This window comes from Vicugna pacos, chromosome 30 (assembly GCF_048564905.1).
Source record: "Vicugna pacos chromosome 30, VicPac4, whole genome shotgun sequence".
In the NCBI taxonomy this organism is placed as follows: domain Eukaryota; kingdom Metazoa; phylum Chordata; class Mammalia; order Artiodactyla; family Camelidae; genus Vicugna; species Vicugna pacos.
Genome location: NC_133016.1, coordinates 9,473,182 through 9,497,870, shown reverse-complemented (window position 1 = coordinate 9,497,870; position 24,689 = coordinate 9,473,182). Strand labels below are relative to the sequence as shown.

General features: G+C 40.0%; 1 protein-coding gene across 2 annotated transcripts; it reads left to right on the top strand.

Annotated features, from left to right (window-relative positions):
• Positions 1-10,739: 10,739 nt before the first annotated feature.
• Positions 10,740-24,689, top strand: SERPINB13 (serpin family B member 13). 2 transcript variants are annotated; one of them, XM_072952218.1, is made up of 9 exons: positions 10,740-10,839; positions 12,028-12,209; positions 12,718-12,774; positions 17,826-17,954; positions 18,306-18,423; positions 19,811-19,953; positions 20,807-20,962; positions 22,806-23,045; positions 23,631-24,689. In XM_072952218.1, the coding sequence occupies exons 2-9, from the start codon at positions 12,045-12,047 to the stop codon at positions 23,682-23,684; spliced, it is 1,062 nt and encodes a 353-aa protein (XP_072808319.1). In that variant the 5' UTR covers positions 10,740-10,839; positions 12,028-12,044; the 3' UTR covers positions 23,685-24,689. The 2 variants fall into 2 exon arrangements, with proteins under 2 accessions (XP_072808319.1, XP_015095981.2); XM_015240495.3 differs by lacking the exon at positions 23,631-24,689 and having other exon boundaries at positions 22,806-23,624.

Below are 24,689 nucleotides of genomic sequence, written 5' to 3'. Positions count from 1 at the left end.
GCACTTTTGTCATTAATTAAACTATGTACCATGTGTTACCAACTGACTGTTCTCAGTGACATAAATCTAACTTTAAAGCTTTTCATTCCCAAATGTAGAAGTACCTACTCCATAAAGCTAACAGTTCTTCTCAGTTATGTAGGAATAATGATGTATCTTGTGCCAGTAATAATTGTTTCCAACTTTCCACAATAATTACAGACGAAGGCACACAAAAAAGATGAAAGCTCACAGCAATTTTAAAACCGAAGAGCGATAGCCAATGGATCATCAGAATAAGGAAGACATTTCTGCTGACGACAAGTTGAGGGGGTGGAGGGAAAGGCGTGGCTGGGGGGTGACCTTCTCACACCCCCAGTGCTTCCTCCCACTGTTGCCTTCCCCTGAGTTCAGAAACGTGAGCTCTCTGACAGTCTAAATGCTGGAGCCCCATCTCTCTACTTCCTTTTTGCTGCTGCCTCCCAGCTCCTGTCTTTCTTATGAGTTTGTTTTCTTTCTGCAGCCATTGGAGGACTGAGGGCAACTCCCTGAGGATGACTCAGAGGAAGCCGGTGACAGGCAGTGGCACTTTGCACCCCAGGCAGTTTGGTCACTACAAGTGAAGTACTTTTGGTGGGACAAGGGCAGAAAGAGCCCTGGTGGCAGTGCTCTTGGGTTTGTATATTTCTTCTACCCTCTCTGTTTAGAGGGTCAGAGAGTGAGATCATACAGAGAGGAGAGGTTAACTCAGTCCCGTAGAACCACACTAGATGCGAGCTTATGTGACACTGGGAACTAGGCTCAAAATGAGACGCCCTTTGACTCTTCCTTCTTCTCACGCCAGCAAGATGGACCTTCAATATGGCAGCCAGAGGCAGCCCGTCAGGCTGCTGTGATGGCTGGAAAACCAGCCAGAGCATGCAAATCAGGGGAGGGAGCTCCTCCATTTCCAGGTCAAGGCTCTCTCCATCCAGTGACGTTGATGGGTTGAACAAATGAGGCAACAGAGATTAGAAAATAATTGATTCAATTATGTCAACTATAACTTTTCTGGTAGGAGAACCATGGATGTGTGGTGCCCAACAGGCTCCCTAGTAACCTGTAGTTCACAGGCTCTGTGTGTTCTATTTTATTTCAACCCAAGTCCCCCTTGGGATTTCAGATGTTATCTAATGTAAATTTGCACCTCAAACTCTGCTCCACACCAGTTTTTTCAATTTTTTAAAGTTTTTGAGCCGGGGCAAGCCAGAACATGTATTGCTCCATCCCTGGATGCTGTTCACTTCTTTTGCATGTGTGCCATTTTAAAAATTACAATACCATTAACCAGTGGTGCAGGTCCCATAACTAGGGCGACAGGGTGAGGAAGCTGTGCGATTGTCTCAGTGGACTTCTTTGCTCCATGGTTGAATGCCAACTTCGGACGTGTTCTTCATCCACATTACTCATGGGCTATTTTCGTCTTCCCAAATCCACTGTCTCATTCTTTACTTTTTACTCAGTAAAAATAACATAAAGTTTATCCCCACATACACACACCTCTTACCAAAGTGTTCTCTATTCTTAATATTTAAGTTAAAAGTTCTCATATTTTAGTACACCAATTCCCTTCTAAATAATGTTATTCAGAATGTGCATCAAGCAAGATTTCAGCCCAAGGTGGGTGAAGAGCATTTAAGAAGCAATCAAATGCATGACAGCAGGGTTGATGGAAACCCACACACCCTTTGTTGACAGACGTAGGTTCTAAACAAGCCAACCCATGTCCTTGGTTAAATAAGTGCGAAAAAACTGTAAGGTTATGGAAAAAAAGTAGTGTTGAATAAGGAAGGACTATATAACGCTGTGAGATGACAGCGATTTATGGCAAGAACCAGAAGAAGAGTTTAGACAACATTTTGGCACAATCAATAGGATTTAAGAAGGCATTATGGAATTGGAGCTGAAATCCATGAACATAAACTGTGGTAAGATATGAAAGACCTGAATGAAATATAAGAGGACTGCTGGGAGCTAAAAATGCAACAGCAGAATTTAAGTAGGTTTGAGCGGCAGGCTGGAGCAGTAAGTGCGTCTGGGTGTAGAGGCATCCCAGTGCCCCCACCGGTGACTACCAACATCAAAGAGGGGGACCCTTGCCTGGAAGCAGATGCAGCCCCTCTGACTCTCAGGTTTTCAAAGGAGGTGGCAACAGCCACCAAACAGCATTTGTAGATAGTCTGAGGAGAAGTCTTGAACACAGAGATAAGCATATAACCTAGATCACCAAATGATCTTGAAGAAAGAAATCAACCTCAACAGTGTTAAGAGGTCAAATAAGAGACATTAAAAAACATAAAATAAGAATAGGGAATTATTCAGATATTCACACAGTTATTACAAAAGGTCAGTAAGTTGACTGAGTACCAGAAGGAACACAGCCAGAAAGCCATCTGGAAGATTTGAACTGTGAAATTCTACAAAACCTAGAGTAAAAAGACAGAGAGTACTTTATTACGTGAAGAGCTGTGCAAGGTATTTTGAAGAAAGTTTCAACATTCATCCATGAGCATTTCAGGAACAGAGAACTGAGGGGAGAAAGTAGTCAAATTTATCAGAAAAGAAAATGTACAGAATTGGAAAAATGCCACGCAGATTGAAAGGGCCCATCGAGAGCTTCCACACTGTGGCGCCATTACAGAAGTTCAAGGAAAAGAGACAGTGTTCTAGAAGCTTTGTGGGTTAGAAGAAATACAGTTCATAAAATGGAATGAGAATCAGATTGAGCTCAGGTTTCTCTTTGGCTCTGGGAGAAGGCAACAGAGCAATAATTTGAAGTGCTGAGAGAAAAAAACAATCATGAAACTGAAATGTGTGCCCGTACAAAATGTTATTCAAACGTGATGCAAAGGCGTGAGGAAGGACCCCAAGTTTACTACCCGCAAACTTTAACCCGAAAGGATGTCCAGACGTTCCACTCCAAAGAAATTTAGAAGACGAATTACTGAAGGAAATGTGAGGTATGAGTAAGCGGGACCCCAAACACAAAAAGAGCAAGACATGATTGAAGTCTAAATTAGAATTCATAATTAAAAAATTAAGATTCAGATGATCTCAACATGAGAGGTGGAAGACGGTGGGGTAAGGAGTGAGGAGGGAATTAGAGGGAAATAAACCCTCCTCTTGTATTTCAGGGGATGAAAAAGTAGATCATCCCTACATATTAGTAGAAAACTATGTTCAATATTTGCGTTAAACCTAAGGATCACCAGCTGAAGAACTGAGATAGGCTGCTTAATCGGCAAAGCATTAGCAGAAAAAAGAATGAAAAACTCACGGTTAATTCAAAGAAATGCAAAAAAGAAGTAAAATAAGAAAGCATGGTGTGTACAAAACTTAAAACAAAATGGCACAGAAGTCCAAATATGATTAGTCCCAGGAAATGTGGACGAATTAAAGTGGACAGTCAAAAGACAGACTGAATTAAAAAAACAAAGATTTATTCATAGACTATATATAAGAGGCAACAATAACAATAGGAAGATTAAAATAATGGCAGAAAAAAAGAGATACCAGAGAAATACTAACAGGAGGGGACTGAGAATTACAACCATCAGATAAAAACATCTAATCAAAGTCCAAAACAGTAATAGGGACAAAGATAAATTCCACTTCCATAAAAGAAGCCATCCATCAAAAACAAAAAATACTGTCAAGAGCATAATTTCTAAATATAAGGAGGTACACATAAAAGAAGAAAGTGAAAAATCTACAAAAATAATAAAGAACTTTGACACATCTTTTCTAGATACCAATAATTTAAATAGAAAAACTTACTTCTCAGAGGAAAATTTAAAACTTCGAATACAGTTATTAGAGAACAAGAAACCATGACAGCACTTTTAAATTTTTTCCCCAGAAGTTTGAAAAAAGAACAACATACTTCACAAAGCCAAATAAAGATAAAAATGATTAAAGAAAGACAGAATTTTTTCAAAATGGAAGACAAAGCCTTAAAAAAAAAACTGGAGGTATGATGAAAAAAGAATAAAAGCATTAACAAACAATCTAGGATGAAAAGGGATGTAAGTTATTTTGTGTTTGGGGAGGTTTATCTTTAAATTGCTAGGAGCAGACTCACTAGGACAAAGTACAGTAATTTTATTTTAAATAAAGGTTGCAATATTTTATTGGCAAAAAATTTTTAAATGTAATTTTGTTAGCTATTGCTGAATTCATATTATAAGGGCTACACCGTAGCACACTCATTAGCAATGTATGTAGGTGCCTGGTTTCCTTACAAACATGCCAACAGAATGCTGTAAAACTTTTGGATTTTTGCCCCACTGATAGATAAGAAATGGTATAGAGATTTAATTTGGGTCTCTCTTGTTTTGAGTGAATTTGAGCATGTTATCTTATGTTAAGTCATTTTGTTTATCTTTTCTGGTGTGATAGCTTTTCATATTTTTTGGAACCGTATTTATGTAGGTTTTTTCCATTAATGTTTAAGAGCTCTTTATGTGTTAGGACAATTAACCCTTCATGTTAGCATTAGTTAAAACCTTTTCTCAGTCTGTCGTTTCTCTTTGACATTGCTTATTCTATCTATTTTCTCCTTGGCCCAACCCCCCCAAAACCCCAACCCTCAAACTAAAGGTTTTTTTCTTTTATAATTTTCATAAGCTGAATTTTCCCAGGTACATTGCAGGCCCTCTCAGTATATAGATTCAGGTTTTATTTTACTTCTGGAATGCTTTCTTGGATTATAGTTTTAAATATGATTTCTACTCCACTGTTTTAACTTTGTGTCTCAGAGACCATACATATTTTTTTTCAGTGTCCATATTTCAAAAATTTATTTATCTCAGACTGTGCATAATGGAGTCAAACTTGAAAATGTACCTGTTACAAGAACGGTATTAGTTCAAATATATACATGGATTCTCGGCAGACCTAATCTTTAAAATACAATTACGGAAAATAAAAGGCGGAAAGCCTTAAAATATCACAATAAATTTATCAGAGACCATACATATTTTAGACCTGCTTGTCTTCTATTTTTATCCCAATCTCTCTGCCCCTTTTACGCCTTTCTTTACTTTGTTTCCCCGCTCTAGGCTACTTTCATTTCTCCCTTCTCTGTCCCTTGTTGTACTTTCTCCTCTAGGCAGCTTGCGACTCATCTGATTACTGAGATGATTTTGTGATTTGTATACTTTCTTGGATTCGGGCAGATCTCACAACTTCTTTCTTTTCGTCATTGCTGTTGATTCGTATTCTGAGTTTTTGAAATGACGATTTGTAGCGTTCTTCATATTCATGATTGCTCTTCAAATGATTTTTATTTCACAAGGTAGTTTTATGCTCTGGCTTTTTTTTTTTTGTGGTCATGGTTGATTTCTTGGAGAATATTTTCATCAGCGGAAAAGTTTTGATTTTTCACTCTTGTATTTTTCTAGTAGTTTTGTATATCTGTTGAGCACCCTTTTCTGTTCATATTGAAATGTATAGGCGTTTTGGACTAAAAATGACAGGTGAAGGCAATTTAGTTTCCTCACTGTTTTTTTGGCTCAAGAGTGCCCTCTTCTGTTGGTTAAGCACTGGTTTTTAAATAAATGGTGCCTAATTGCTATGCTTGTTGACCTGACTTAGGTGCACGGATTTGAAATTATCCTGAGGAACTGTTTCCACCAGTGGACCAAATATTGGTAAAAAGAGACCAAGCCATTACTCAGAGACTTTATGAGAATTTTTATGGAAAATCTAAGCGAATTAATGAGCTGACAATTTACTTAATAAGAAAGTTCTTAAAGATGTCACTAGATAGCCAACATTTTTTTTAAAAGCTTTTAAAAAAGCCAATAATAGCTATTGGCAAGTTAAATGTTTTATTTAATTAAAAAAACTCAGTATTTGGGATTTCCTTTTACTTGTTTATTTATAGTGTATATCTCTCGATAGAATGTGAATTAATGGTAGGTGGGATCTTTTATGTTTTATTCACTGACATACCTCAATATCTAAATCAGTATCTGTCACAGAGAAGATGCCCAAAAATATGTGTCGAATAAATGAATGAATGGAAAAAAACCAAAGACCTTATTCACAAGCATATCAAAACTATGAAATATCCATGAGTAAATTTAACCAAAAATGTCCTTTTGTGATGAATAACACAAATACGGAGTATTATTTTTAATATTTTATATAAGCAGATAGCTCAACGAATTATTACAAAAGTGACTCTCCATTAAACCACCACTCAGGTAAAGCAATAAAATGGTGTCATCACTCAGCCTCACCTTGTGTCTCTTTCCAATGATGACTTCCATCATCCTCTGTAAAACATAACTCATATGCTGACTTGTAGCACTGCAGTTTAGTTTTGCCTACTTTGGAACTTTATATAGAATCAGAGTATGTGTTTTGCATTTGGCTTTTCTTGTTCAGTATTGTTTGTGAAATCCATCCATCTTGTTCTCTGCAGCTTTATTTCATTCATCGCCACTGCTGTGCGGTATTTCATCGTGTGAATGTCCCAAAATTTATCTATATGGCCAACAGTTATACATGCCTCCTGGTGCCCGAGAGCACTCATATCTGTTGAGTGTACACCCGAGGTGGAATTGCTGGTCAGAGAGAATGTACATACTTAATAATGTTTTTCGATTAATGAAACTTCAAAAGTTTTATGTAGCCAATTCATTAATCTTTACTATTAATGTTATCACTTTTGTTGTGTTTCACGTAGCTCTGCAATTCATTTCAAATGGATATTTTGTACGTGGTGTTAAGGCAGCAGTAGTTATTTTTACCCCATATGATTATCCAACTGAATCAGCATCATTTATAGAAAACACCACTCTCCCTCCACTGCTCTGCAGCAACACTTTTTAAAGAAGTCAAGTGTGCATGTAAGTATAGACACTTTCCTGGGCCTTTGTTCTGGCCTACCCACACTTAAGTATTTAATGACAAGCCTTGCCATCTGATAGAACAGGTCTCACCTCCTCTTCCTTCAAGAGCATTTTGTCTGTTCTTGGCTCTCTCTCATTTCATGTGAATTTGGAATCAGCTGATCCATTTTTTTTTGGAAAAAGAAAACCTCTTGGGATTTCATTTGCGATTGTGGTGATCAGTTGTGAGAGAATCGACATCTTTAAAGCATCAAGTCTTCCAAACAAGTACATGTATCTTTCCACAAGTAGAATATATCCCTCTGTTTGCTTAGATCTTAATGTTTCTTTATTACGTTCAATCTTTTTCTAGATACAGCCTTGCACATCTTGATTTTTAGTAGGTATGTGATGCCTTTTGATATCCTTTTAAGTCACACATTTAAGAAATTTTCATTTTCTCACTGTATGCTGCTAGTATATTAAAAACATTTGATTTTTTACATTGACCTTGCATTCAGCAATCTTGCTAAACTCACTTTTTAATTCTTCTAATGGATGTGTTGATTCTTTTGTGAATGACGATTTTATTTTTTCGTTTTGAGTCTTGAAACTTTTAATTAATTAACTAGTGAATCAGTCAGTTACCTCATCATACTTGCTGGGATCTTTGGTTCAGTTTTGAATGGAAGGAATGGTAGTGGGCACACTGGTTTTGTTTTTTGATTACAAATAGACAAGGGGTTCTCTCTCTCTCTCTCCATTTCTTTCTATCTAGAAACTCCTTTGAAAGACACGTAAGACGCATGCTCCTTGCTCAATGGGTAGAGATGCTGACATTCCCTATGTTCATGTGTCAGTGAAGGGTCCCCATCCAAATCCTCAGAAGATTTTTCGTAGGCCCCGCTAAACTGCTTCAGAATCTATCCAAAGGAAAATGCATGCCAGAATTGCCAAGGAAGTTTTGGAAAGCAAAAAAAATGAGAAGGCTGAGCTAGATATGAAAACGTCTTTGTCTTAGGTCAGCTAACCCTCAAGGCAGAGCTGGAGACAGGAATTCTCATTTGGGGAACTTTGAGGGGCAGGAAAGGCGAGTGCTTCTTTGAGAGAAGCGGGACAGGGTAAGGGAGCCGGTCACCAATTATGCGGGCTCCGCTTGTGACTGGCTTCAGTGTGAACCCACAGGGGAGCTCTGGAGGACAAGCTGCACGACAAAACTGGCCTTATTTTGACGCAAGGGGCCTATCCTGTCCTTTGATATCCTCCTGCCCATGAGTCACACCTGAAGTGTGGCTTAGCTGGCGGTGGGGTGCTGCATAGCTTCCCAGGCCTGTGGCTTCCATTTAACTGGGAGTCATTCCACCAAGAAAGAGCAGCTGTGAATTACCAGCCAAAACAGCAACTGTGAGATCAGAGCACTGACTGGAGAAGGGACTCTGGTTGGGACCCCAGCAGCATCCATTACAGCATTGTGACAGAGGAGGATAATCTTAGGGGCTGGTATCAGTAAAAGGCATGGAGAGGCTGTGCCACAACTTGGGATGGGGTGGGGAACCCGCTGAGTACTCAGGTTACAGGCTTAACTACTTCCTCCCCTCACTTCTAAGCACACAAACCATCATCATGTTTTCTAATCAACGTGGTTTCTACCATTGGGATAGTTTTGGCACAGGAAGGAAGAGACTGACAAAAGAGAAGAATGGGGAAGGGTCTGATGATTGGAGGTGTGATGACATTGGTGATGACGCTGAAAATTAGAGAACAGGAATGAGCTCTGTAACCAGAGGGAGGAATTACAGAGGTCAGCAGTTTGCAGCAGGAGCAGCTCCTGGTGATGATACCACCCAAAGTACGACCACGGGTGTGGGCTGTGAGAGGAGAGGGCAGGTGAGGGTCAGGGAGGGAGCGATGCCTCCCACACGGATGTGAAGACACTGGGAGGGGTGGTGGCAGTTGAAGGGGGTCAGCAAGACCATGTGCCAAATACTGGGGGGGCCTCTGGTTGGGGAAAGGGTGACACAGTGAGACAAGATAATTTCCATAGGAGACTCTGAAGGTGATTGAAGGAGACAGACCTGAAAGAAGCAAGAGTAGAGAGGGAGACAAGGCATGAGGACCTTGTTTCCTGATCCCAAGATGTGAGTGTTTGTCCCCATGTGGTGACTTTGTGGGATGCGCTGGTCTTCAGGGGAAAGCCAGGCTACCCTGTGACAGTGGGGTGGTAGAAAAGATGCTTTAGGGAAAAAGCAGAGGGCTTCTGGAAATAGCTGGGCGACAGAACAGGGAGGTGAGGGTCACAGAGAAAGAATTAGAAGGCAGAAACGATTGGCAGACAAAAACATAAAGCATTATCGCCAACTCAAAGATTTCATACCATTTAAAAAAACCTGACATTTTCATTTCATTGGCATCCAGGATTACCTCCATAACTAAGTGTTAATTCTTTCTCAACCTTACTCAATTTGCATATGTCTCAGCGGCAATAGAAAGCAAACCAATTAAATACTGCTTGGAGTTTGCTTAAAGAGCTATCATCAGAATATCCAAAAAAACAAAACCCAAAGAGCCAATTTCGAGTATTGAGATGCGTACGTACATCACCCACACCTTAGAAGTGCATTGCTCAGCTGCTTCTTTAGACAGACAGGCGAGAGAGAAGAGCCAAGATGACCTTCTAGGATTTCCTCCTTGGCAATGATGACAAATCTTCACACCCTTTACCAAAGACCAGAGCTGAGAATAATCTAAGCTTTGTTTCTCCTAGTGAACAAGTAAAGCCAGCAGGAATGGCCCAGGCTTGGCAGGAAAAACTGGAATTTGGAGTTGTGATTTCCTAATGAGTTTTTTTTTTTTATAATAGCATTGTTTTCCTGAAATCAGTGAGCTTGTTGGATATTTATGAATTATTTGCATTTAGCCCAGTGTCTGGTACATAGTCGACTCTCCACAAATGTTTGGTAAATGAATTAAAGGAAGAGATTTCATAATGAATGGACAGAATACTTGAGAACAAGAGTGGTGTGTGTGTCTGGCTGTTTACCCAAACTTTTCCCACTATATTTTCTCCTTCTTTTCTAGAAAGATAGCTTTGTTATATATATATTTTTTTCTCTTTGCATTTGGCATCCCTAAAGAATGCAACTGCAAAGCTGACTTTATTACAGAGCCTGATCTTGTCAGGACACAGCTCTGTACATCTGTGGTAAGTAAATTGTGCATTAATTCAGAGCTTCACCCAGGCTCTAAACCAGTTTGCAACCTTGGCTACACTTCACAGTCACCTGAGGTCATAAAAATTCTGATGCCTGGTTCCCATTCCAGAGATGCTGGCTCACTTATCTAAGGTGGGACTTGGCCATAGATTTTTCTTTTCAGGTTTCCTAGGAGATTTCAATGTGCATCCAAAGTGCAGAATGAGTGCTCCGAACAGTTCTTTTCAGAGGATCCTCGGTATCATTGGGGACGAAGGCCCTCTCATCACAGTCTCGCCCAGAGTCTTCTCCCCTCTTGGTTTGTAATTCATTTTCCCTGGCCATTTTTGTCCCTTTAGTCCAGGGTTGATCTCCTGCTTTTAGTCTTATTTTGTTGTCTGATTAATTTAGATCTTTTTATGCCTGGGCCCCCAAAAGAATTTCTAAGGGATTTTGGAGTAGTTAGAATTGAAACCCTATTCCTCTCTATCTGAGGTGTCTACTATTTGAGCTACAGTTCACAACATTTAATTTCTGACAACTTTAAGTGCATTAAATTTATGGCCGTGAATGAAAGAAATGGAAAATTAAATCCTCAGCTTTGTCATGAACCTTGCATGCTAATTTTATTAGGGAGATCATCATTGGGAAACCAAAGGTTGTTTCACTGGAAATGCAAACTATAATGACTAGGGAGAGGCACAGAGAGCTATAAATTAAAGATCTCAACTTCTCATTTTACACACGCTTCCTGATTCATTGCCTGCCACCCCTGTCTCTCCAAAAGCCAGGTAAGCTCTTCCTTCAGCTCCAACTTAAGAATTCTGTGTTTTGAGAACCCCACTATTTGTTGATTTGAAAGAAGTACTTTTATTGTGCATAACTTGCTTCAGAGTGGTTTGATCTCATACTGTGCCTCGTGGCCGTGACGATGTATCTTCTACATCTTGTTTGGCAGTAAATCAATTCATTTTGCTTCTGAGCTAACCTGCAAGAGATCCTTGCAAGGAAACTCGGGGTTGGAATGGAAGTTTTAACAGCAGATGTAAGCAGGGATGGGCCCTTGATAGCAAAACACTCTCAGAGTAGGTAGGCTTTCAAAAATTTTTATTCTGCATTAATCTCATTCTTGCTTTTAGGATTTTTCTTAAAGCTTTTATTAACTAGTTGTAACTTGGCTGGTGACAAAGAAAATATAAACTATGTTCTATTTGTTTATTTTTAGTAAGTATTAATTGCTCTTTAAAAATTAGTTTTTGGTGAGATAAAAGTAATATGAACTCATTGTATAAGCCTGAAACAATGTAGAAAATTATGAAAAAGAAAACTCTTTTGCCCCCACTTACTAATCCTTGACCAGGGGTACGTCATTGCCCTTTTAAGGGAAGTTCAGTCCAAGGTCAAGTTTTCATGCACTTAGGGATTGGGGTTGAAGAGAATTAATTTATCCAGCCACTCTCTGCACTGAATTTGAATAAGCTGAAAAATACAAAGTGTCAGAGAAGGATGACACAATTGGCTCTGCTCTTGTTAGGGCTGGATCTGAGAACACTGCCTGGATCTGAGGCCAGTGGGGGTCCTAGCCGGCCCCTTGCTTGGTCACAGGCCAGCAGCTGGACATTGGAGGGCAAGGGCTGGGCCTGCCTCAGGGAGCTGAGCACAGGGAGGAGGCGGCAGGCAGGCGGATACAGGCAGGTTCTGACAGAGAACGAGAGAGAATAAAACCACTTGAGGCATTAACCTTGCTCCCCGGGGACACGAGAACTCAGAACCACGAGGTGATGCTGAATGATTCAGGTCTCCGGTCTGGAGCAGGGGTGAGATGCCCACAGCCGTGATCTTTCATTGCCAGGGTGAAAATCCCAAAATTCTGGATCAAGGCAGGAAGAGGAAGCGAAGCAGGAAGAGTTCCCACGACATAAAGCAGTTCAAAGAAGTGAAAAGTGCTGGCTTGGTTTTGATTGTTTTTGTTGTTCTAGATCTTTCGGGAATTAGCATGGATTTGCTGGGCCGAACAAACACTTGCTTTGGATTTGATCTTTTCAAAGAGCTGAGTAAAAAAAGGGGTGACAACATCTTCTTTTCCCCTGCGGGTATCTCAGCGGCCATCGGGATGCTCCTCCTGGGAACGCGAGGAGCCACTGCCGCCCAGTTAGAGAAGGTAGGATGGGCTTCCTTGCTTCCCTGGCACAGACTTGTCTCTGGGGGCAGCCCTCCAGCATTACCTCCAGAATGTGCTCCTCTTGACCTGTGGGCCAGGAAACGGAGAAAGCATATAAAGACCTGGAGCAACTTCAGGTCTATCTTGAAGTTCTTTTCCTTCCTCACATATAGTCATGCCATCTACTCCCTGATGCTTGAAATATCTTTGAGGGGATTGTCCTTGTCCAAAGCCATTAACCTCATCATTAAAGATAGAGCAAGAAGATCAGAACCTACTGGACGAAGTTACCTGATCCCTGCCAGGGTATAAATGTGACGTCAAGGATGAATTCATGAAGGAATAAACCAACGTTGGCAACCCAGACTTTTTCATGGCTTTGCAAGGAGAGGAATGTTACCTGTATACCCACGAGGTTTCTTTACCAGACATCCACTGTCCTCCAACTGACTCTGTGTGGGCTTTTCTCCACGCTGACCACCGCCGTAATATTTTTTGTTTCTTTCAGGTGCTTTTCTTGGAAAAAGACACAGAAAGCTCAAGAATCAAAACTGAAGGAAAAGAGGTGGGGAGACGTATCTCATGGCCCCCGTGTGGTTGCTTTGTAGGTGTGGGATCAGTGGGGAGGTGGGTAGAAGAAGTAATACTTCATACTTACTGTTAAACAAGAATCATCAGAGCAACCAAATGAAGTGGCTAGGACCACATGGTGATAAGCTCCTAACGTTAAGAAGAGGCCTTAACTTACCGCACACTAACCACTGTGATGTACACCTGTGAAAGCTAATAGACGGAAAAGGCCCTATGGCAGAGTGAATGGGTTTTGGAGTTAGATTAGGGTTCAAATCCTGGCTTGGTCACTTAATAGCTATACTAGTTTGGGCAAGTGATTCATCTTCTTCAGGCCTCTGTGAAGTATCCAGTAGAGCATCTGGAACACACTGGTGACTCACCCAGTGGTGTCTGCAGAAGTAGCAGGTGACATTATTACTATTTTCTGTTTTTATTTTAAGCTCCCCTCCCCACCCCTGCTGATATTTTATTTAAAAAAAAATTAACACAAGACCAATGACTTCCCGCGATCTCTTTCAGCTCAAGGATGGTAGTATTCCTCACCCAAAGGACAGGCTGCACTACCTGGTAAGGAGTCAGGGGAGGCTTTCAGAGATGGACAGAGCCCCCAGGAAGGGCACAGCTGCCCTGACAGGTGTCATGACCCATTCCCAAGCCCTGAAAAATCATGACTCAAATCACCCAGCAGTGTGAGCTGTTCATTGCACCATCTAATGTGGCCAGGTTGTCTGGGAGGCTCAGTCGGCTAGATGAAGAGCCAGGCTTCCTCCACAGACTTGGGTGGGACAGCTGCTCCACAGTCCAGTCATTCAATCAGTGCTCACAGCTGTTTCCATCCTCCCAAGCATGGTAGTCCATGCCGAATCTTTGTGCAAATTAGAAAAAGGGGCACCCCTCAGACAGATGCTCCGCCCCTGGGTGAGAGGCCTGGTAACTGGGATGAAGGTTGAATTTCAGCTTTGAGCAGGGCTGTGTAGCAGCTCTGCCCACCCCCCAGGGTTTTTGGGAGCCACAGAGCTATGGAGAAGAATAGATTCACTGCATGAGAGGATGTTAGGACTGGGACACATCTTGGAGGCCATCACTCTGATCTTCTCTTTTACTAGATGAGGAAACAGATGAGTAAAGTGACTTGCCCAGAGACAGGTCAGATGTACATTCCTATACATTTCTGGTTATCACATGAACTCTGATTATTCTGCATCAGGCTCAAAAAACTTGGAGATAAAGCCTTAAGACATTATGTGCAAAAGGAATAAGGGATAATGCATTCCGCAATTCTGAATAATGCCGTTCTGAATCCTCTTTAACCCGCCCCTCCAGGGGAAGAAATAAACCATTGCTAAGTGGGCTAATGCCCCCGGGCCTTTCCTCGAGCACATCCCCATCCTCTCCTGAAAGAGGAAGTTCCTCTATCCTGGATTTGGTGGTCATTTTCCCCACATGTTTATTTTTCATTACACTGTTACTTCATGTAGTTTCTTTTTTGTTATTATTCTTTGCAACCTGATTATTTTTGACCTAGAATTCCGTGTATAAGACTCATCTATTTTAAGGTGAATACTTGTAGCCCCAGTGGGCCGATTTTCAGTGTTTATCCACTTACCCTGTTAATGGGTCCTCTCCTCCCTCCTTCCCTCCCTTCCTTCCTCTCTTTCTTCTTTCTTTTCCTCCTCCCTTCCTACTGTTTGTAACAATGCTGAAATGACCCTTATTAACTTAATCTCCAGTCCCCCTCCTTTTCCTGGAGGATGGAGGATGGGGCTGAAAGTTCCAAGCTTCTAATCATGGTTTGGACTTTCTGGTGACCAGTTCCTGTCTTAAAGCTATTCAGGTGCCCACCAAGAGTTGCTTCATTGGAACGAAATATGCCCCTGTCACCCAGGAAATTCCAGGGGATTTAGGAGCCCTGTGTCAGGAACTGGAGGCATAGACCAATTATATGTATGTTTTTTGTTGTGTCACAGATGTAAAATATCTCATTAGTTTTCACGTTATTTTGTTGAAATAATACAGAATACTTATATATTAATATGTAATTATTATATTTATATGTTAAAGTGGTGATGTTCTAGTTTGGTTTGATAAAATATTAAACTGGATTTCACCTGTTACTTTTCACTTTTAAGAATGTAGTTACTGGAAGATTTTAGATTATACATGTGGCTCACCTTTGTGGCTCACATATTATTTCTATGGGACAGCGCTGGTCTGTACGGTACCCCTGGGAGGTAGGGTGTGGGCATGCTTACCTCATTAAATATTGCCAAGTGTTTGCCAAAAAGATACCAATATCGATTGCTCTCAGCAGTGTATTCAAGCCCATTTCATACAATTGTACAAAGGCAGTGGGACCTGAAATCCCACCGGATTCACAGTCCCCCAGTCATCCATATTCGTGCCTACATAAATACATATGTATGCATATTTTTTTCTGTATCTATTGGTGATTATATGATTTTTTTCTGTTAACAGAGTGAATTACATTGATAGAATTTCTAATGTTAAGGTATTTTTGCACTTGTGGAATATCAACTTGGACATGATTTTAAAAAATTGTACATTGCTGAATCAGATTTGGTAATATTTTGTTAGGAGTTTAAAAAAAATCTATGTTATAAACAAGATCAATCTGTGATATATATTCTGGACATTAACCTCTTATCAGATACACGATTTGCAAATATTTTCTCCCATTTTGTACGTTGCCTTTTCAGTCTATTAATTTCTTCCTTTAACGAGCAGAAGTTTTTTGGTTTGATGTAGTCCCTTTCATCTATTTGTACTTTTGTTGCCTGCATTTTTGACATCATACTCAAGAAATAATTACCAAATCCAATCTCTTGAAGCTTTCTCCTTGTTTTCTTCTAGGAATTCCATAGTTTTAGATCTTACTGTAGATATTTAGCTCATTTTGCATTAATATTTGTATATGGTATAAGCACCCAACCCAGCACTGTTGGTTGAAGAGGTGGTCCTTTCCTCATTGGGCAGCCTTGTTGAAATCATTTGGGTGAAAATTCTGTGAGCAAGAGCTTCTCTCTGGCTCTCTATTTTGTTACATCGGTCCATGTATCTGCCTCTATGCCAGCATCGCACTATCTTCATTACTGTTGCTCTGTAGTGTGTTTTGAAATCAGGAAGTGTGACGCTTTCAACTTTGTTCTTCTTTTTTCAGATTGGCTATTCAGGATCCCTTGGGATTCCATGTGAATTTTAGAAATTTTTTTTTTCTATTTCTGCAAAACATGCCATTGGGGTTTTGATAGGAATTGTATTGGATCTATACATCACTTGGGGTAGTATAAATATTTTAACAATATTGTGTCTTCCAGTCTATGAGCATGGGGGTCTTTTCATCTATTTGGATCTTCTTGGATTTCTTTTGGTAATTTGTTTTTGTAGTTTTCAATATATAAGTCTTTTACCTCCTTAGTTAAGTTTATGTCTAAGTATTTTATCCTTTTTGACACTATAGTAAATGGGATTATCTTCTTAATTATCTTTGAATTGATCATTGTTAGTGTATAATGATGCAATTGATTTTTGTCCATAGATTTTGTATCCTGCAACTCTGCCAAATTAATCTACTAGTTGTAACATTATTTTTGGTGGTATCTTTAGAATTTTCTATATATAAGGTCATGTCACCTGTGAAAAGACATAATTTTAGTTCTTTCTTTCTGATATGCATTTCTCTTATTTCATTTTCTTCTTCAGTTGTTCTGGCTAGGACTTCCAGTACTGTGTTGAGTAGGTTGAACAGCAGAGGTGAGAATGGACATCTTTGCCTGATTTTAGAGGGAAAGATTTTAGTCTTTCACCATTGAGTGTGATGTTGTCTGTGGGCTTTTTATGTACAGCTTTTACTGTGCTGAAGTTGGTTCCTTCTATTCCTAGCATGTTGAGTGTTTTTATCATGAAATGCTGTTGAACTTCTTCCCTGTCCCCATTTTCAGATCAACTCAGTCATACTTGGACCACTGGAGAAATACTCCCACTACATCTTTCTCTTTATATCAATCCATTCCTTCCCCAACACTTCAATATCTTCACCTGCTCACATCTTATCTCAGTCAACCCAAGCAGCCACAGAGAGATCACAGCCATTTAAAGGCTCAGAGCAGCAAAGAAGGAGTCAAAGTGCTCAGACATTTTGTTAAAGCAGCACACTTTGACATTTTCACTTTGAATGCCTTCAAATCTTCATCAGTTATTCACAAAAATTAATGGAGTGTCTTTTATGTGCCAGACACTATTCTGGGCATTGGACTACCAGCAGTGAAATAAAGAGAGAAAACAAAACAAACAAAGAAATGAAAACTCCCAGGCTTCACCTTCTAGAGGAAGAGGGCCTTTCTGTTCCCATCACCACCAGGAATACGCTTTTCAGTTCAAAATTAAAATGCCTCCTCTTTGCCTCCAGGGTGAACGGAGGTGTCCTGGGTCAGCTGGCTTTGCTCTGGGGTGCTCACTCCTCCACCTTCATTCCGAAAACTGATGGAGTTTACAAAAAATGTCCAGAAAAGTTTTTTTCCCCCTAGAGACAAGCACACATCTCACTTCGTCCCAATGTATAGCTCTGACAAATGGCTACTTATACCATCAGGAGTTACTTTTCTTATTCAGACTGGAACACAAATTACCACACGTTAAAGTAGGTAAGAATCATCCAAGAAATTATCTACTTTCTCAGGTGCTTAGAGTCCTGTGGGGAAGCTAAAGGCTAGCATACGAAACACTGAGCGGGCAATTACATTTGAGTTAGAAAACGCAACCCAAACCAGAAAAGTAGGATCTGTGGTGTTGGGCCAGGGGAGCAGGCTTCTCTGTGGACCTGAGATTGGTTGTGATTTACATTGTCATCTGATTTGTGTAAAAGTCACCTGGCATCCAGTGGCACCCAGAGGCCACATCAAACTCATGGGCCACCCTTAGGGCTGCCAAACTGAGGGATGGACCCAGCAACCTTGTCCTCCTGGGGGTGAATCCAGGCTTCCTTTTGCCCAGATAACTCACTGAGCTTTTGTTTTGATTTTGAAGTCAGAGAAGACAGAAGAGATACATCACCAGTTCCAAAGGTTTTTGAATGAGATAAGCAAGCTCACTGATGATTATGAACTGAAGGTAGTCAACAGGCTGTTTGGAGAAAAGACATACCTCTTCCTTCAGGTAAGTTTTGCTTGAGTGGCGTTCATGGACGGCCTAGTGACCCTGTAAAGACTAGGCTGACTGCCTGGCTTAGCCCACATCACTGGCGTGCCCTGCTGCCCGTCCTCCAGACATCCGGGCCCTTTAGGAGCTTCTTTTCAATCCGGAGTCTAAATCTGATTTTTGCCTTAATTGCCCTATGGCACCTGCATAAAAATGTGCATGGAAGTCCTAAGTGATTCACCCAGGTCCTAAAAATCTCTGCTTTTCACATTGGTTATCTTGATGTACAGATACATTTATTTAGCGATGTTGGCGATGGATAGATTGAATTTTAAAGCTATTTCTATTCCTTCTCTGTTTTTCCTAAAGAAATACTTGGATTATGTTGAAAAATATTACCATGCTTCTTTGGAACCTGTAGATTTTTTAAATGCAGCAGATGAAAGTCGAAAGAAGATTAATTCCTGGGTTGAAAGCCAAACACATGGTAGAGTATGGATGCATCGTTCATCATAAAAACATTCTCACTGTGCGTGAAGCCTTGTGCTGGGCCCTGCATGGGATGACAGGGTGCACAAGCTGTGGGAGGGAATTTGAGATGGGTTTTTCATGTTGGAGGGGCAGGGCTGGGTATGAGGAGTTGGAGAAGGCACTGTAGAGAGGGGAAATGTCTCAGCAAATGTGGGGAGAGCCAAGGGAATCAGGCAAGAGACCACAGGAAGCCAACTTCATGGAAATACTTAGTGGAGAGTTATTTGCACATAGCTGTGGATCGCAGTAAATTTGGGGCTCCTGAATTTGGGCTCATGTCTGTCTTGGGTTCACATCTTTTATGTGCGAGCCTTTCCTTCTGAGTCTGGATCCCTAAGTAAAAATGTCATAGAGGGTTTCCTTTCTCTTCGTCAAGTGGGAAACCTTAAGCTCTCCCATCAGGACCTGCCTTTGCTACCTGCGGCCAGGGCTGCCTGCTCACCTTATCATCATGTAGGGATGGTAGCAACGCTGAGCCTCACCCACAGCAGAGAACTGGACAAAGCCCGCTCTTCATCCTCCCCCTCCCCCTCGCCTAGCAGGAGCCAATCACATGGGAAATCCCACAGAGGCAGGGTAACAGGAAATATGCTTTGGAGAGCAAGGCTGATGCTTCAGTGTTAGCTTTTCAGAACACATTTTAAAAATTCCAGTTTTCGGGGAGACATCTGCTATTTCAGAATGTATTTTTTTCTTCACACTTAGTCCAAAGGAGATCAAAATTTAAAAAGCAGGGAAAGAGAAGCTTTATCAAAGGGTTGGTTGAAGGTAGTATTCTTTGGAATTCGGTGTGGGATGGTCTAAACCCAGAGGTGAAAACATCAGCCCCTTTTGCAATAAAATAAGAAATCTCTAAATCTTGGGTGGTAACTATATTGAATGGGTAAAAATAAGGATAGCTGACCCTTAGTGCTTCTTAGAAGCCAGATAATATTCTAAGTGCTTTTCTACATATTAAATCATTTACCCCTTTCAGCAACTCTATGAGGCAGGGTTTATTCCTGTTTTACAGGTGTGAAAACTGAGGCACAGAGAGCTTAAGTAACTTGCCTAAGGTTCCTCAGCTGATAAGAGGCAAACCTGGATCCTACCAGAGGCAGTCTGATTCCAGAGCCTGAACCCTTAACCATCACACCTCAGTTTATCCAGAGGGGATAAATTGGCAATGGCAAAGGGAGAGCCTCCCTATGATTCTGCCAGTGAACCCTTTGTCGGCAAGACCTTCAGGTGCTGACCCGGCTGAGATTTGACTGATCGGTCAAGTTCATCAATGTCGTATCTGCCATGCATAGCACTTGTAACTTTGAAGATGGGCCAATTTTGTTGCTGTTTTTCGTTTGCAGAAAAAATCAAGGACCTGTTTGCAAACGGCTCTTTGAGCTCCTCCACCAAGCTGGTGGTGGTGAATGTAGTTTATTTTAAAGGGCAGTGGGACAGAGAGTTTGCAAAAGAAGATACCCAGGAGGAGGAATTTTGGCTGAATAAGGTATGGTCCTTCATTAATTTATGTGATATGCTTACACATAGAATGTAAAACCTGAAGTCGCATTTGACCAAATGTACATGGTAGACAGCAAAATGCCGGGTCTGAGGCTCTGATCTTTAGCAGGACTTTCTTTTTTTAATTTAATTTTTTAATTTTCTTTTTCAAGTTAATTTTTAATTGATTTTCTTTTAAATTTTTTTTTAAATTTCTTCTTTAAAATTTAATTTTGAAACCTAAAAAAATTAAAAAAAATTTTTACAATGTTGTATCAATTTCTGGTGTACAGCATCATGTTTCTGTCATACATATATATACATATATTACATTTTCAACTTTTTTTCATTGTAGGCTATTATAAGACATTGAATATAGTTACTTATACAGTGTAGACTTGTTTATTTTATATATAGTAGTTAGTATCTGCAAATCTTGAACTAATTTATTCTTTCCTACCCCTTTCCCTCCGGTAACTGTAAGTTTGCTTTCTATGTCTGTGAGTCTATTCCTGTTTTGTAAATAAGTACATTTGTGTCTTTTTTTTTTTTTAAGATTCCACATATAAGTGATATCATATAGAATTTTTCTTTCTCTTTTTGGCTTACTTCACTTAAAATGATGATCTCCAGGTCCATCCATGTTGCTTTATTTTATCCTTATTTATGGCTGAGGAATATTCTATCATATATTCATATATTTATATGTATGTATCAACTTATTCAGTCATCAATTGATGGACATTTAGGTTGTTTCCACGTCTCGTTCAGCATGATTTTCGGTTGAACTTATTACTTTGGTGAGCCCGGTTGGTGGTCTTGTACCTCTTTTGACCCTGCGCTCTGTTGATTCGTTGCAGAGCACAAGCAAATCTGTGCTGATGATGACACAGCACCAGTCCTTCAGCTTCATGATCCTGGAGGACTTGCAAGCCAAAATTCTGGGGATTCCATATAAAAACAATGACCTAAGTATGTTCGTGTTGCTGCCCGATGACATAGATGGTCTGGAGAAGGTAAAATCTTACATTTCCCCACTCCTGCTTTCATTTCCTGAGGCTTGCATTCCAAAGCTTGTTTGTAGGTGAGCCTGGAAATAGGGCTTTTGATCTGGAGCTGGTGAAACAGAGCTATTTCTCCCTCTGTGCCGCAGGTACAGGTGTATCTAAAGAGGAGCACTGAATGGGATCAGGTTTATCGAGAACAACCAATACTAAAATATCTGGGGATGAGCTAACATGAATATTTAAGGTCATTTAGGAGTTCTAAAGATCACCCACCATTCTGAGAAGTGGTTAATCTCTGACGACCTCTTTCCCAGGGAAAAAAAATCACACATACACATCGACAGCGAATTTTGCATTCTATTCAGTAGGCTATTGGACCTTCTGAATTTCCTTTTCAGACCTTTAATTTTTTAAAGACATTTTAAAGAGAAGTTTTAGGTTTATAGCAAATTGAGAGGAAAGTACAGGGATTTCCCATATACTTTCTGCCCCGACACTTGCCTAACCTCCCCCGTGATCAGCATTACTTACCAGAGTGGTACTTTTTTTTTTAAACCAAAAAATAAGCCTACATTGACTAATAATAATCACTAACAGTCCATAGGACCCTCAGTCGTGAACCCCTTGATTTAGTCCCACACACTTTGCAGTTAAAAAAGTTGATGTGGCTGGTAGCCTGTATTTTCGAAAACAGAAAGGCTTTGTTTCAAATCCCTGTTCCTCTGTTTAGTAGTTTTCTGCCCTTTGAAGCTTCTTAACTTCCTTGAACTTCAATATTTTCTTATTTATAAAACGGGTTCCATAGTTCTTAATGTGTAGTGTTGTTACACATACACACACACACACACATATGTGTGTGTGCGTATACATGTAGAGCAGCATCCAGTATTATAATAATATAGCATCTGCTGTTTATTGAGTGCTTTCCATGTCCTGGACTTATTCTGTCTCCTGGAATGGATCTAGGACATGGAAAAAATAGTTCCTAGAATGGATCCAGTTCATGGAAAGCACTCAATAAGTGATAGATGCTGCTTTATTGTGACACTGGTTGCTATTCTGTTTCTGTGAAATGTCTCTAGTCGCATTATACATTGGGAAATATTTTGGGATAGCAAAATGGCAGTAAGTATGAATGCTTTAAGAGTATCCATAATCTGACTTCCCTAGGGAAATAATTCAAGAGAAGAAAGTTACCTTTTTGAATCAAATCTGTAATTTCTGCATTAAATACACTAAGATATGTAGCTTGAAATTTTATTATTAGTACCGTATATATCATAATTCTCAATATTAGGAGATTGTAAAGTGAACGAAAGGATGAATAGCAGATGGAATTTTTAACAACTTGATGGAAATATCTGCCAGTCTGAAGATATTTAGGAGAGATATGCAGCAGTGTGGAAAAGTCTACGTTGCAAAAAGAAAAAAAGATTTTTTGATGTGATTGCAACTATATAAATATATCATATAATATAAATTATATTCCTTATAATAATATATTTATCATATGTAATTTGTATATTATATATGTAGACAAAGAGGGGAACAGCAAAAAAAAAAAGAAATTATATATTTATATACATATTAGCTTGATAGAATAAGAAATGACTTATTTCTCACCTTTAAAACTTCATTTAATGCTATAGAGTTTTCATACATACACAGGTAATTTAAATAGAGAAATATGAAGCAAATACTCTCTATGTAAAGATAGGAGTTGAGTGAAATAAAATTTCTACTTTCATTTGTTACTAAAATTAGTAATTTTTGACTGGCTTGAATCAGTTGGACACTGTTTCAAATTTTTATTGATAATCATGCCATTCTTCTCTCCTTTTTTTCTTCATAGATTATAGATAAAATAACTCCCAGTGAATTAATTGAGTGGACTAGCCCAGGGCATATGGAAGAAAGGACCGTAAACTTGCACTTGCCCCGGTTTGAAGTGGAGGATAGTTATGACATGGAGGCTGTCCTGGCAGCCATGGGGATGGCGGACGCCTTCAATGAGCAGCAAGCCGACTCTTTGGGGATGTCCTCACCCTCCAGGCTGCATGCCCAGAAGTTCCTGCACAGGTCCTTTGTGGAGGTCAGCGAGGAAGGCACAGAGGCGGCAGCTGCCACTGGCATAAGCTTTGCCATGACCTCAGCCCCAGATTACGAAAAATTTCACTGCAATCACCCTTTCCTGTTCTTCATCAGGCACAATGAGGCTGACAGCGTCCTCTTTTTTGGCCGATTTTCTTCTCCTTAGGAGAGTCACTGGCAGAAAACAACCATCACCAGTGCTGAAGTATTAATATGATTATGAAAATGGCCCATTCTTTTTAAAATTTGTTTTACTTGCATTTCAATCTTACCATCAAAAATTGATGATTTAATGACTGTAATAGTGTGTGTGTGTGTTTATACTTTTCCTTGAGACTGAAGTGTCCTTTGGTTGTGCGATGCCTATAGTACATCAAGGCTCCTTAATAATCTTCCATTGATTTCTTCTGAAAGTAAATCAATGTCTTGTAGTTCTGTGCACTAATGGAGAGAAAATCTCCTCAATAAAGACTATGGACTAGTGATCTGGGGACTCCCAGCAGTCCTAATATTTTGGTATATTTTAATGCAGAAGTAAAATAAAACAAAAATTACTCAATTCATGTGTTTCTTTTTTCCTTCTCAGCAAATAAAGTGGCAAACTGAATGCAGGAAAGAGAAACTCACTAGCAAAATGTAAATCAAGACTCAAAAGCCAGAACGAAATAAAACAATACAGCAGGCAGAGAGGATTCCCATATCGTCACCCTCTGTTCTAACAGATTATCCATTGTCAGTTGCATAAGTGTTTTGATGTTGTGACATAAATGTGATCATAAAATAAAATGCATTCCTTTTAAGCCCAGAAGGTGATGAGTTATGATAAACGTGTACATCTGTGAAAGCACCGTCACGTCCAAGCTATGGAACATTTGCATCACCCTCCGTGGTTCCCTTGTTCTGGTTCCCGGTCAACTGTCCCTATACACCTCCAGTCCAGGCAACTGCTGATTGCCTTACATCACTACAGGATAGATTTGTCATGTCTAGAGATTCATTCAAATGGATTCATAGAGTATGCCCTCTTTTGTGTCCAGATGCTTCTGCTCAGCACTATGTTTTTGAGATTCATCAAAGTAGTGGAGATATCCGCAGTTCGTTACTTTCTGTTGGCAAACAGTACTCCATCAGCTGGATAAACCACATTTTGTTTATCCCTTTACCCACTGATGGACATTTGTGTTGCTTCCAGTGTTTGGCAACTATACACATTGCTACCTACATACATTTGTGCACATAAGTCTTTGTGTGAGCTATGCTTTCATTTCTCTTGGGTACACACCTAAGAGTGAAATTGCTGGGTCATATGGTTAAGTACGTGTTTAAGTTTATAAGAAACTGCCAAAATGTTCTCCAAAGTGGTTGCAGCATTTTCCATTCCTACAGCAATGAATGAACATTCCAGTTGCTCTGCATACTCACCAGTGGGTGGTGTGGCCAGTCTTCTTCATTATAGCCATTATAGTGGGTGGGAGGTGGAATCTCATTGTGGTTTTAATTTGTGCCTTTCCCTTATGACTAATGATACAGAGCACCTTTTCATGTGCATATTGACCCGATGTTTATTTTCTTTTGTGAAGCGTCTGTTCAAATCTTTTGGCCATTTTTATTAGATTGATTTTCTTATTATTGGCATGTAACTATT